We start from the raw sequence: 14,495 nt of genomic DNA on the forward strand, positions 1-14,495 counted from the left end.
TCGAGAATCAAAACAATGGCTTCAGATTCGGAGAAGATGTTTTCTTGTTCTTGTTCTTCTGAAGAGGAAAGCATAAATGTTTGCAATTGATTCTAGGAGTCCTCCGATATCAATTCGAGCCGTCAATGACAGCAATGTAGCACCCAGAAAAAGCAGAAGATTGCGCCCAAGCTCCGTTGGAAATGGGCTGATTTGTCAGCTGGGAATTTGTGTCAGCGAATATCAAATAGTTGTCTTGGCGTTATTTATGTGTTTTCCTTCTAATTTCGCCATCAACACGGATCAACACGGATTAACACGAAGTTTTCAGACCAAACAAAGTACCCAAAATGCATTGTATGTCGCTTTCTCGGTCAGGGGCGGTCCAAACGTGACGTCACATGGGGATCGTCATCAACTCGAAAACAAGACTTCATATATTCAGCGCAAGTCTTAAAACGTAAACTATAGCTATATGCTGTGGAATCTTTGTAAAATACGCTCAGTCCAAGTCATTTGAAGTGATTTTATAAATTATGGACATAACTTGTTCAGAGTATTTCCGGCCCAAACACTCCCTCCAAATGCTCCTGGCCCGGCCCCTCTGTCAAATTTTAGAACCCAATGCGGCCCGCGAGTCAAAAAGTTTGCCCACCCCTGATATAGACAATATATCACTCTGCTATGATATCATAGCAGAGTCTGGCACCGCCACGTCTGGACAGTAGGGATATATATATATATATATATATATATATAGGGCCTATATATATATAGTATATATTTAGTCTGCTGACGAAGTTTATATATATATATAAATATGTAGACACCTAAACTACCAGTAAGACTTTAGTCTGCTGACGAAGTTTCTTGGATAAGAAGCGAAACATCCGACACCTTCAAAGAGTACAGATGACGGCTGAAGAAACCTTTTCATCGATATATATGCATATATGATATATTATATATAGGGTCTGATATATCGATAGTATATCGATATTTATATATATGAATATCAATATATATATATATATATATATATATATATATACACATAGACATACACATAGACATACTTTTCGCCTGGGAATCAATTAATTTCGTGAGCTGATTATTATCCCACAGAAAATAAGTTGTGTACCATCTTACCTGACATCCAGGTTGCCATGGAAACAGGCAGCATCTGGGGTGTCTCCGTGAGTCATCGCCATGACCTCGGCAGGGGTGGCGCTCCTCAAAGGCACCACTGTCGGGATGCCGAGAGGCCCGTGGTCGTGGGGTGTTGACGCCGCGTGGCCGCCACAGGTGGGCGCTTGGAGAGCGTCCCTTTTAGTTTTGGCGTTCCTCGCCTGTTTTATGCAGCCACAGGAAAAAAGAGAAAAGTGACGGGGAAAAGAGAGCTCCCTTGCGTGGCGTGTGATCGGCCGTTGGCATTTATATGGTGCGTATTGGATATCGCACAGACAGGTAACAATAAAACATGCATTCAAGGATTGCTACAGAAGGCGGGGAGTAATTAAAGAGGTGAAACCATAAAACAAATCAATGAGTAAAAAAATAAAGGCCGATTAATATTTAGTTTAGCCTGCCAACCTGGAACGGTAGAGTGGGCGATTGTGTGATAGGTGAAGAATCGTGACCTGACCACAGCCACATTGAGATAATTTTTTTAGGTATCTGGTTCCCCATTTTCTGAAATAAGATTTTTTTTCCCCTACAAAATATTCTTTATACAAACTAATACAAATAATTTGTAAAAAATGGCTAAAATATTTGTATAACAAAAACGTGTGATCACCTCATATTACACTTGCACAACAAATTGATTAATAAGTAGTTTACAGACATCTGTAAATATTCTTGTCATTTTTAATTTGTAATTAAAAATTCTGCCGAGTCAGCGTGCCGCGCGCATTATTCACTCAATTATCTATTTGCTATCTATTAGCTATCTTCCTAGCTATATATTAGCTATATAGCTATCTAGCTGGCTAGCTATTTGTTGGCTATGCATTAGCTATCTATTAGCTGGCTCGATAGTTTTATCTATTTGAGTTACTATTAAGTTAGCGTATGGCTGCCGCCGTTCACCCACGGAAATGTAATAATAATAACAATAACAATAACCATAATAACAATAATAATAATAATCGGGCTGCTTGTGTTTACTTAAAGGAATAAATTGTAAACGTCGCCGGTTCGCGTCCCGGTCCGGCCTCCCTGTGTGGAGTTTGCATGTTCTCCCCGGACCCGCGTGGGTTTTCTCCGGGTCCTCCGGTTTCCTCCCAACAACGACATCCATTTAATGGGATTCACAACTAGCACATTAGCACTGATATATCTGTGTGTGTGTGTGTGTGTGTGTGTGTGTGTGTGTGTGTGTGTGTGTGTGTGTGTGTGTGTGTGTGTGTGTGTGTGTGTGTGTGTGTGTGTGTGTGTGTGTCTCAGTGCTAATCACAGACAGCAACAATAGGAAAATATATTCTTTTTATTGCCTGAAAATTAGTCACGGGTATATTTGGCCTTGAGGGTGAGATGGCGCTTTTTTATTTCTGAACTGAGTTAATGAGTGATGCTTAATCAATCATTAAGGAGGTCAAAGCTAGCAACTTCTGGGATTCAACTCTATCCGTCATCTTTTTTCTTTACTTTAATATTTGTGCTCACTGTTATAGATTCACTTGTGTATTTTTTTAATGACTAAGTGATTGATTGGATTTTTTAAATACCCAGTGAGCCGAAAGTTGTCCAAGTCTGACTTTTCTGATTGACATAGTCGCACCAGCGGGGTTTTGAACCGCAGTAGGACTGACAGTGTTTTTGCCAACTTCAGATTATGTCGCTGTCAACTGAGCGCAACCCCCTAAAAGTCCATGAAGTGCTGCCTCAACAAGGGAAATGCTTGTATTGTTTTTTTAAGCTCTTGATTTTATCCCTCCTCATTCTATCTATACATTTTCTTAACAAATCTTGAATATCATGATTGCATTATGGCTCAACTTCCTTTCGTCCCATTTAGCTTTTTTGTATTTTTTTCTTGACTTTATTCTTATTTCTTTTTTCATCTCTTCACTTCTTTTCATTTATCTAGGTATCCAGCTATCTAGCTGCTTACCTAGCTAGCTGCCTAGCTAGCTAGGTATTAGCTAACAAGCTAGCTTTCTACCTTTTTGAGTTACTTCCGGGTTGAGTGAACGGTGGCGCGTGTGGCTGCCGCTGCTCACCCACTGAAAAACGTATCATGTGACGGTAAAGTGACCTTGAGAGTTTTGAAAGGTGCTTATAAATTAAGTGTATTATTATTATTATTAGCAGTAGTAGTATTATTATTAGTTCAGGGAAGGTAATGAGACATGACTGCCCCCTCAAAAGAGGCCCAGATTAATTATTTTATTCTTGATTCTGAAAGCGACAAAAACATGGCAACCAGATCTTGTTGTAGTTGGAGGAAAAAATTTAACCCCAAGCAAAATGGAAGAATGTGTCCCCGCTCACTTTCATGTGCCGCCAAGGATCTTTTTTTGTTGTTGTTGTTTTGCTTCCTACGCCAAACACTTCCATCAATCATGTGACCATCATCCAATTAAACCTCGACGCATAACAATAATGTGTTTATGGCTGGCAAGGCAGGAGGATAAAAAAATGGAAGGAAAAGAAGCAGATGAGTGGTCAAGCCCTGAAATGAATCAGATGTAGATATTGTACCTTCCTCTTCTTAGTCTTCTCAGGTATGCCACTGTTGATTTGGCACAGAGGTTCTGCATCACTACCAGTTTGTCCAACCTGTGAAAACGAAAAAAAAAAAAAAAAAAAAAAAAAAAAAAAGAATTTGGATACCAATTTTTTTTCCATCCACTTTTCACAAATAACACTTCAGATCCCATTAATTTATTCACTGCCAGACGTGCAAACATGTGTTCACTCCAGTGCCAGGGTTTTAGTCATTTTAAGTCAAATTCCAGGACCTACAGAATACTGAGTTTTAGGACGACATAAACATTCATTGCAGCGTAAGAAACTTTAGACTCTCTTCTTTCATCAGAAAAAAAAATTAATTCCCAAGTTATATGGGTCTGGAGTTATCTGACCTTGAAATGGGGGCAGCTGTACGAAATACAATACTGTACAAAAGGCAACTGCTGCCCTCTAGTGGGAGGAAAAAACAATGCCAGAGGTCTGAAAAAATAGAGGTAAGAAAAAAAGAAGAAAATAATAGAAGAGATAACAGAAAATGGAGCAAATTTGGTCGAAGTTCGGCCAGGTAATTATTTTCTGTATCAACATTTTTCAAACTCGAGTTTTGAAAAAGAGGGGGTCGTTTTATAATCAGAGCTGTCTTATATTCAGGCCAATACGGTAACGGATAAAATATTGAATTATATTTCGATTATAACACCCTCGAGTAAGTCATTCAAATGTTTGAAAATGCCGGTTGGTGTGAGAATAACCTTCCACCTTGTCAGAGTCAGCTGATAACATCTGCAAAGCCGCAAGCGCATGCAGTAAAACAGCTTTTCCATAAACAGGTCCGTCCGCGTCACTGTAATCGTGCCACACGTGTCACATGGTCGGTGTTAAAGGGGGATATGTGGGGTAATTTGAAGGGTGCACCGACTCTGAGATGTCGGCAGAAAACAACAATGCTAAAGCCTTCCGGATATTCTGGGAATGACACATGCATTGTATGGAAAAATGGCTAATGAGACCACCCGTTCCGAAATCGGTCTTGAAGAGGTCCACTGTCCTAGTGAAAGACTGCGAATCAAGATTTTTGATGTTTGCCACGGTATCTATCGTAAAATTGATGTTTTTAAGATGCATGGTTCCTTCAGGTTGTTTTTCTGCCGATTAAGCAAGGCGATCAATAAACATCCAAGACGCAGGCCTCCTGTGACAAGATGTCCGCCGCCCGCAATCAATACAGAAATCGATTTGAGCCCGCGGTTACGTGAGCGGCTGTCCGTACGCCGCCTCGCTGGGTAATGAGGTCGAAACTGATGTCATGGGTCATATGCGAAACTCATTCACGGCCATTCACGAATGTATTCAGAAATTGACAATATGACATAGAGCACCATTCCCAAATTTGTTCAGGTTGTGTGGTTTTTTTTTTGGGTGCCGATAAGGTGCTGGCCATGGCCTCGGGCAATGATTTTTGTTTTCCACAAGGGGCAGCATTTCCCTTCTTTCCATGTTAACACTTTGTTCCAGCTTCAGCTGGTGTTCAAGCGCTATATAAACCAATATGTATGTGTTGTATTTTATTTTGGACAGCCGCCCTCATTTCAAGATCATATAACTCCAGACCAATACAATTAAGTCTGTGGTTCAAAACTTGATGAAAGTTAGTCAAATATCGGATCACAGGGACGGACAGGGGGTGTGATATGCAAATATCAGGGGCAGTAATGTTCTTGTAATTTGCATATGTAGTTAACTCATTCACTGCCATTCCCAAATTTATTTAGGAATGGAAAAGCATAACGTGGAGCGCCATTCCCAAATTTGTTCGCATATTGTTTTTTTTCTTTGTGCCGATAAAGCGCTGGTCAGACCTCTGGCAATATTTCTTTCCCTCCCACGAGGGATATGAACATTGTATTTTGGACAGCTGCCCTCACATCAAGCACGTAGGAATTAACTCTTTTTTTCTGATGAAAGAAGAGAGTCTAAGGTTTCTTACCCTGAATTGAATATTTACGTCATCCTAAAACTCAATATTCTGTGGGTCCTGCAATTAGAGTGAAAATGAGAAAAAAACCCTGGCACTGGAGTAGACACATTTTTGCACGTTGTCTGGCAGTGAATGAGTTAAATCACACAATTTACAAATATTTTATTTAAAACATTACATAAGAAAATAAAGCCTTTAACTCATTCATTGCCATTCCCGAATTTATTCAGGAAATGAAAAGCATGACGTGGAGCGCCATTCCCGAATTTGTTCGGGTTTTGTTTTTTTTCTTGCGGGGGGTGCCAATAAAGCGCTGGTCAGACCTCTGGGAATGTTTTCCGTCCCACGAGGGGGAAGCATTTGCCTTTTGTACAGCCACCCCCATTTCAAACTCAGATAACTCCAGACCCATTTAACTTCGGAACTCTTTTTTTCTGATGAAAGAAGAGAGTCTAAGGTTTCTAACACTGTATTGAATGTTTATGTAGTCCTAAAATTCAATTCTGTGCAAAATCTTTTGCACAGAAATCATAACACAAATAAGGACATACCTTCACCGGGATGACGTCGTCGTCAGTTTCGAATACGTCGCTGTAGTTCTGGATGAATCCGACGAGGATCTTATTGCAGATGTTCTGTTCGCTGAGGGCCTCGAAACCGGGAGCCACGCTGAATAACAAGAAGAAAACTTTTTTTTTTTAATGGCATTCTTCAATATGGTCAAACGTGGACACTTGTCACAGTCGATGTGGTCGGAAATTGTTCATAAGACACATTACGTCGCTTTAATTCAGCTGGTAAGACTTTTCGGGTGTTGCCAATTTTAAGAGACTCCCAATTTTTGAAATGTCAAAATAATGAGTAGTTTTAAAAATATGTCTGTTATTATTCAATTCTGCCACCCCCCCCTCCCAATATAAATACATACATACATAAACCATGAATAAAAACAAATAAATGGATCAATAAATGATTGAATAAATACAGAAACAAACAAATGAATAAATAAACAAGCACATTTTTAAAAACGCCGACATTAACCCAAAAAAATTCTGACAATTTATGCTCAGTTTACGCAAAAATAATGACTCACTGGAAGATACTTGGTCCAAATACCGTGGCGAGGTTGTGGGCGTTCATACGGTTGTGCTGCTGGTTACTTTCCACTCGTGTGAGGAAGTGACACAGGTAACGCAGCAGGCCAAGGTGGGCGTCCGGTAACTGCTTTAGATGCTCCCTCAGGCCTGAGCAGGAAGCTCCATCGCCACATTCTTAAGGAAAGACGAAATTATGTGAAGGTTTGTGTGACTCATGCCCAGCCGTGGAGGTCGCTGGTGTGTGGGGGGGGGGGGGGGGGGGGGGGGGGTCACTATTGAGGTCCAAATGTCACTTCATATATGAAGGATGTCAATGGGCTTAATAGGGACGGGGAACCACAGGCCGTTTCCAATCGTGCCGATCTGACTACTAATCCCCCTGGGGGCCTTGACATGTGCGCCCCAGAACCTCACGCACCCTTATTTTTACATAAACCGAAAAAAAAAAAAAAATATATATATATATATATATATATATATATATATATATAAAAAATATATATATATATATATATATATATATATATATATATATATATATATATATATACACACACACACACACACACACACACACAGTAAAGTCTCGTTATATCGATATTCTCGGGAGTCGGAAAAAATATCGATATAACCGGACTATCGATATAACGAGACTTTACTGTGTATATATAGATATATATATATACCAACTTTCTAGAAGGTTAACCAATATAACTGACAAAAAAAATAAACCTAAACACAGAGTGAAATAAACATACAAAAAAAAGAAAAAAAAACATCTAAAAATATAGACATACAGTGAGACCTCAACTTACGAACTTAATTGGTTCCCAGACAGAGTGTGTAAGGCGAAAAGTGTGTATCTAAAAAAAAATCCCCATAGGAAACCATTAAAATGGGAATAATCCGCTCCCGGGTTTCCATAAAATATACTTTTCAACTAAATAAGCCTTAAAACTACACACAACATACAGTAAAGTCTCGTTATATCGATATCGGATATATCGATAGTCCCGGTTATATCGATACTATTTCTATGCACGCACGGAGAAAATTACATGCAAACAGGGTCGGATATATCGATAGTCCCAGTTATATCGATATTTTTTCGGACTCCCTTGAATATCGATATAACGAGACTTTACTGTACCTTATTCTATGTATAATAAATGTGCTATTGTATTGCAATGAAAGAAATACACTGCATTGTATCATAAAGTCACTTTATTTACATTTGTGATGGTCATTTATGGCTTGATGGAATGGCATTGGAGGTCAAAGGGAATTGCTGTTTGGAAAGAGAGGCGCATTACATGAGGACTGTAATTAAAGAAATAAACTGTGCTGTAAAATAAAGTTTTATTTACCTTTTTGATGGTCGTTGATGGCTTATGGAAGGAGAGTGACCTTCCATAAGGACTGTTGGTAACTTAACCTCTGGTGCTGTTCGGTCGTGTGCTTCCGCCGAAGATTGGATTGGATTGGATATGCCTCTATTAGTCTCACAGTGGAGAAATTCACGCCGCCAGCCGTGGTGGGTGTGTATTATGAAAATAGTGCTTATTATAAGGTTTAATTTTTAGAAATTAGACGTTCGTAAGACAAATAGTTTGTAAGATAAGGTGTTTGTAAGTTGAGGTCTCACTGTACAAGCATACAAAAATCAAATGAAACCCTAGCTTGAATACATCTCACAACTTTTTGATGATGAACCGCAATGGAAATAAACTAAAGAAACAGAAGACTGAGTCCACGATATAGACTTCTCTTGTCTCATCTCGTTTGATCTGCCTGCAAGGAATTCAAGCTCACCAAACGACTCAAGCGGCACCTTCTCCTCACCTTGGTAGTAATGCACGAGCGCTTTTTGAACTGCAGGCTCCACCAGGCCTTGGGGGAGGTCCCTCAGGTACCGTTTGAGCAGGCTAGCCACCGTGCACGTGTCCGCGTCTCTGCTGATGTCAGCGTCCTCATTGCTCTCCAGCTGCAGCAGCAGGGACTCCACCGCTCGCACGTTGCCGTTCACCCGGAACAAGCCCTCCTGCTTCAGTGCTGGGGGTGGGGGAGAATCACAGCCATGATTGTTTTCTCATACTGACATCGAGTGGTCCTACATTAGCAGTAGACGACAACTTCGCCAAATAAAATTAAATATATATATATATATATATATATATATATAAAATGCATACATGCATCCATACACAAATGAATAAATAAAGGGTTGCTTTCGTCCGTCGTGTGCCTCGGGTTATTGTCCATCTGAACTGTAAAGCACCACCTAAAAGCTTCCGAAATATGTGGCTGAACATGAGCAGAGAATTCTCAGAAAGACTTCAGAATTCATCCCGCAGCCGATTTTGCTCTTCCTTTGCTTAAATTCACCGTGGTCCTCTTCATTTATTGAACTCATTTGCTGCCATTACCAAATGTATTCGTGAATTGAAAAGTGTGACGTAAAGCGCCATTCCCAAATTTCTTCGGGTTTTGTTTTTTCATGCTTGAGTCATGCTGCTCCCCACAAGGGAGCAGCATTTCCCTTATTTCCATATTAGCGCTTTGTTACAGCCTCAGTTGTTGTTAAAGCGGTATATAAATCAATATGTATGCATTGCATTGTATTTTGGACAGTCGCCCCCATTTCAAGCTAGGATTATAACTTCGGACTTAACTTAACTTAACTTAACTTATTTTTGTTGAATGTTGATGTAGTCCTAAAACTCAATATTCTGTGGGTCCTGCAATTCGAGTGAAAATGACAAAAACCTTGGCACTGGAGTGGACACATTTTTGCCCATCGTCTGGCAGGGAATGGATTAATTATTTGCTCTCGTTTCAATGTAATCATATTTACGTTTGACTCATTAGAAATAACATGCATGAGAAAAAACGATATAGGGAGTTGAATTTTCATCTGATTTTTGGCGCCACCTGGAGGCCGCCGCGCTCTTAGCATGTGCTTATTTCAGCGGCACAACACGCATCACAAATGACTCTTTTTGTATAGAAACAACTAAAAATTCCAACAAATAAACTGTCTTTCTTATTAAATCATGATCCATTTGCTTTTAGAATACCCCAATTTCCCTATACTGTGATTGTAAATCGTTGTCCGTCTATAATTGCGCAGCGACGAGTCCAGGGCATACCACTCAACCGGGATCGACCCCAGACACGTGACACCGTTTTTTGGAGCCTCACCGTGATCACGTAGGTGCTCCACCATCCTACGCACAACCAGGGGCACGCCGTCCTCCGTCAAGCCCCTTTCCACCAACTCGGAGAGGGGCGCCCCGAACAAGCGTTGGTGCTTGGCCGCCACCGAGCGTGGTCTCATCACGGGCATCTGCACCATCTTCTTTATGTCCTCTTTGACCTGCACCGCCGCTTTGTTGTGCTGCGCAGAAGAGAGCGGTGGATCAAGAAGAAGCTCGCCGTCGCCATGTTAAACCCGCATATCGGGAGAGCGTTGCTACGACACATCTCGGATTACCATGCAACACCTTAAATATGATGCACACGCAGACACCTAATGAGAAATCCTCAAGGGCGGCTGAGTGGAAGATGGGTAGAATTTAGTGTATCAAGGACACTTTACAGTCACGGGATAATATTTTTTTCTGAGGGTGAGCAGCGGCTGCTCTGGATTCCAGGAAAGACCCGTACCACATGGGATAATGAAAACCGTGTTTTTTACGGCAAAACCGGAGTAGTTGGCAGCACATACTCAGCGCACAAGAACATCTATGCAGCGCACATTTTGCAATGTAACTCAATGAGTGACAGGTGTCCAGCCAATAATGCCGTACAGTTCACGTACGCTACGCAGCCAATCGGGGCAGAACGGCGAGAATGTGCCCTGCCCATACGCGCCGTGATACTGGCGTGAAACTGGTATGTGACCACTGCGTACACATTAGTGATGGGAATTCCGGTTCTTTTCAGAGAGCCGGTTCTTTTGGCACGGCTCACTAAAACGACCCGGCTCTTTTGGCTCCCAAAGTGCTCATCAGTTTGTTTTTTTTTTTTTTTTTTTTTTTTTTGCTTAAATTAATTACTAAAAACATGTAAAATTATGTGAAAAACAAATTACTACTGTGAAAAATATACTATATCAAATATTTTTATTTATATGGCTTGATTTTATATGTGCACAGAGAGCATCCACAATCACTTTCCCTGTCATTACTCTGGTCAGCTGTCACTAATTTGCTTTCCATATTAATAATGCTATCATACCAACTAGTAAAAATATAACAGTTGAATAATAACAACATATGTGATAACATTTGTCCACCTGTCTACCCTTACCCCCCTCCCCCTTCTCCTCACTGCTGCGTGTGTCTGTAATTCTCCCCTCCCTCCTCTACCACGGATATCAACCAATCATGTGTGCCTTTAACCGAAGACTGGGGGCGGGGAATAGAGGAAAAAAAAAAGTTGACTCTCATTTTGGGCTCCTTCTTAGGAACCGGCTGTCTTCGTTCACTTCAGAGATAAGGCTCTAAGAACCGACTCGTTCGTGAATGACACATCACTCTACACATCTGATGTTGCTCACAGTGGTCCTCAGTGTGCTCAGGGAGCTTGTGTGTATGCTCAGACACATGAAAAATTAGTGGGAACATTGGTTGGCAGGTATGCAATACATCCTCATTTATATAGCGCTTTGATAACAGCTGCAGCTCTAACAAAGCGCTTCATATAATAGACGACACAAAGCAAAACAGGGACATGTCCCTGTTGTTATTTATGTTCCTGTTGTGTTTATTTTTGTTTAAAATTGGTCAAACGCTCCCTGTAAAAACAACCAAAAGCCCCCTTAGCATAAATACATCGACGCGTGGACATTAACTGCCATACAATGTGCACAAATGTGTCCACTCTCATGCCAGGGTTTTTGTCATTTTCACTCAAATTGCAGGACCCACAGAATATTGAATTTTAGGACTACATAAACATCCAATATAGTGTTAGAAACCGTGCACTCTCATCTTTCATCAGGAAAAAAAGTTAATTTATGGATTATATGGCTTTGGAGTTATCTGAGCTTGAAATGGGGGCAGCTGTACAAAAGGCAAATGCTGCCCCCCTCGTGGGAGGGGAAAAACATTACCTGAGGTCTGACCAGCGCTTTGTCAGCATACCCCGCAAGAAAAATCAAAACCCGAACAAATTCGGGAATGGCGCTCCATGTCATGCTTTTCAATTCCCGAATAAATTCGGGAATGGCAGCGAATGAGTTAAAGTCGAACAGACCGCCTTTGAATAAATTAAGACTTGGTTTCCATGGCGATGGGAGGACAGCCCACATAGCAGTAAATGAACCCTTACTGTGGATTACAATGGTGGTTTATGGCCCACCCAGGGTCAGCTGCTTAAGCCCCCATCCCATACCCTCTGATCCCACACCTCCTCACATATGTTGCAAAGCAGGCACTGACGGTGGCAGATGCTACGCTGACTCAACATGTTTCCGCAATCAACCCCCCCTACCACCGGTATTGCAGAGTTCACAAGCATGTTTTGCAGCAATGATATTCACCAGAGCACGAAACAGAGGAGTTCACACATCCGTGGGTTGTCAGCATGGTCATGACACAGAAATTTTATTTACCAATAAAGTGATATGTGCTTTAATGTTTAAACAACATTTTGGCATTGTATTTCCCAATATGACACTTCTTTTTTTCCTTTCAGCTTTGGCTATTTATTAGCATTTCCTTTACCAACAAAGAGACACGCCTAAACATGAACGAATTAACCTTTTCAAATAATATGAGCTGTTGCAGTTTTTTTTTATTTTTGTTTTATTTTTTACCTTATGGGGAAAGCAATTGCAGTATTTGGAATGCATGGGTTGAAATCAGCTGATTTTAATGGCCATTCAAGAATAATCAATGTATTTTAAAGTTTAATTTGCAATCTTGACCAACTCGCTTCTCTTCCCTCAGTATTAACATGTTTTTTTATTTATTTAAAATGGATGTAGAATCAGAATCAGAATCATCTTTATTGCCAAGTATGTAGAACACACAAGGAATTTGTTTCCGGTAGAACACGCTGCACTAGTATCGTTGTAAAAAAAAAACTGCTAAGTGGCACTATACAGTTCCATTTTGGCTACTGTTGAAAGAGTTCAAAGAGTTAATGGCTTGGGGGAAGAAGCTATTTAAATGTCTGCTGGATTTGGTGCGCATGGATCGGTAGCGCCTGCCTGAGGGGAGTAGCTGGAAAAGGTGGTGGGCAGGGTGTCATAGCATACTATAATACGCTATAGTCTGCATGAAAGTTGTGAAAAAGTGGAATATATACACTCAACTTGTTTGGGGTTATATTTGAGTTTCTCTTTTTGTTTAAAAAAGGCGTCTAAATTCAGAATTCGAACAATCATATTGCTTTCAGCCATGCCAGTCTGAATGTTATTATTGCAACTTTTTTCCCCCCCAAGATGTATGTTTCTGGTTTTGGATTGGCGAAAATGGTCACTACATTATCATGCAAATGACGTCTCAGTGCGTTCTGATGACTGCATACTTTTCTCAGGACGTTATGGTGTGCTTTTCCTCCTTTTGGGTGATGTCACAGAGTAAATGCTCAGGGGAAAAAAAGAACATCTACGCTGAATGTCCACTTTCTGGTCCCTGTTTGATGACGTCACGTCTCACCAGTTACTTTATGGGAGTATATTTTCAGGAGGAAAATATATACATATTTATAATTTTTGTTTGAAAAAAGTTATTTGGAACACCAGTACACGTCATTAGAAGACCACAGCGACAGTGTACGAAAGTACCGTCGTGCAAAGTCACGCAAGACTTCATTTAGGACGTTAAAAATTGGGAGAATATACTCACACAGATGGTTAAAGCTCCGGCGCCCATTCTTCGATCCAAGGTGAGGATGTGGGGCGGCCAAGAAGAAATCCGTCTCTCAAAGCCGTCCGGAGTAAACTTTCCGACAATCAAGTGAAGTCATTTTCGCTCTAAACTGCGCTATTTGTTTACCCCATAGCGACACGAAACCGCAGATTACTGCGTCAAAGATGCCGGCAAAAGTTTTGTCGCTCGTTTTATCCTGATTTTCATTGAATCGCTTCCTTCCGCTAGTCTTGGCCTTCTTGGACTGAATTCTAAGTCGGGCTCCCCCATTGGCTTAGAGGATTGGGCACGTGACCTGGCCCCCCAACTTCAAACAGCGGCCTGCTAAAATCCAAACTTCGGCGCATGCGCAGTTGCAGGAACACAAACTATTTTGTTAAATTTCAAACATGACTGTGAAAATGTGCCTGAAAACTTAAGAATTACAAAAAAATATGTAAATTAAATTTATGTCGAAAATTAAATGTTACAAAATAAATACAGTGGGTACAGAAAGTGAATATTGTATCTTCTTTTCCTTTCGGCTTTTCCCTTCAGGGGTCGCCACAGCGAAACAGTGTCCTCCAGCTTCATAAGTTTAATTCGAATATACACAAGTGCCTGGAAACTGCGGCACCAGCAACGTGCTGATGGACTGAGCGACACCATGCAAAGTTCATACTAAAGAAAAAAGGAACAGGTACATTTCAGCGCATTAACTGGGGTGACACAAGGAAAAGTCTGTCAAAACTTTACTTAGTACAAATGCATGAGTAGTTACCATCATTTTTAACAAAGGAAACGCAAAACGTGATTTACTGTCCACGGTTGACAAAACACATGCAAATAAACAATGCATGGCTTGAGGAGCCCGCGATAAGAAGG

At 40.7% G+C, this 14,495-nt stretch overlaps 1 protein-coding gene across 2 annotated transcripts in view; it reads right to left on the reverse strand.

The window, feature by feature from the left end:
- The window catches only part of fam13a (family with sequence similarity 13 member A), a 51,488-nt gene extending 37,610 nt beyond the window's left edge, over window positions 1-13,878 (reverse strand). The window contains exons 1-7 of one of the 2 annotated variants that reach the window (XM_089006590.1): window positions 13,608-13,878; window positions 9,952-10,147; window positions 8,593-8,802; window positions 6,747-6,924; window positions 6,205-6,322; window positions 3,685-3,762; window positions 1,129-1,328 (exon numbers count right to left, since the gene is read on the reverse strand). In XM_089006590.1, coding sequence (XP_088862716.1) covers window positions 1,129-1,328; window positions 3,685-3,762; window positions 6,205-6,322; window positions 6,747-6,924; window positions 8,593-8,802; window positions 9,952-10,147; window positions 13,608-13,634 — 1,007 coding nt within the window. In that variant the 5' untranslated portion in view covers window positions 13,635-13,878. The remainder of the gene's footprint in view (window positions 1-1,128; window positions 1,329-3,684; window positions 3,763-6,204; window positions 6,323-6,746; window positions 6,925-8,592; window positions 8,803-9,951; window positions 10,148-13,607) is intronic. The other variant, XM_089006591.1, reaches the window with a different exon arrangement.
- Window positions 13,879-14,495: the final 617 nt, after the last annotated feature.

The sequence above is a fragment of the Hippocampus bargibanti genome, linkage group LG10, assembly GCF_051943395.1.
Source record: "Hippocampus bargibanti isolate YZ-2025 linkage group LG10, ASM5194339v1, whole genome shotgun sequence".
NCBI classification, from domain to species: Eukaryota; Metazoa; Chordata; class Actinopteri; order Syngnathiformes; family Syngnathidae; genus Hippocampus; species Hippocampus bargibanti.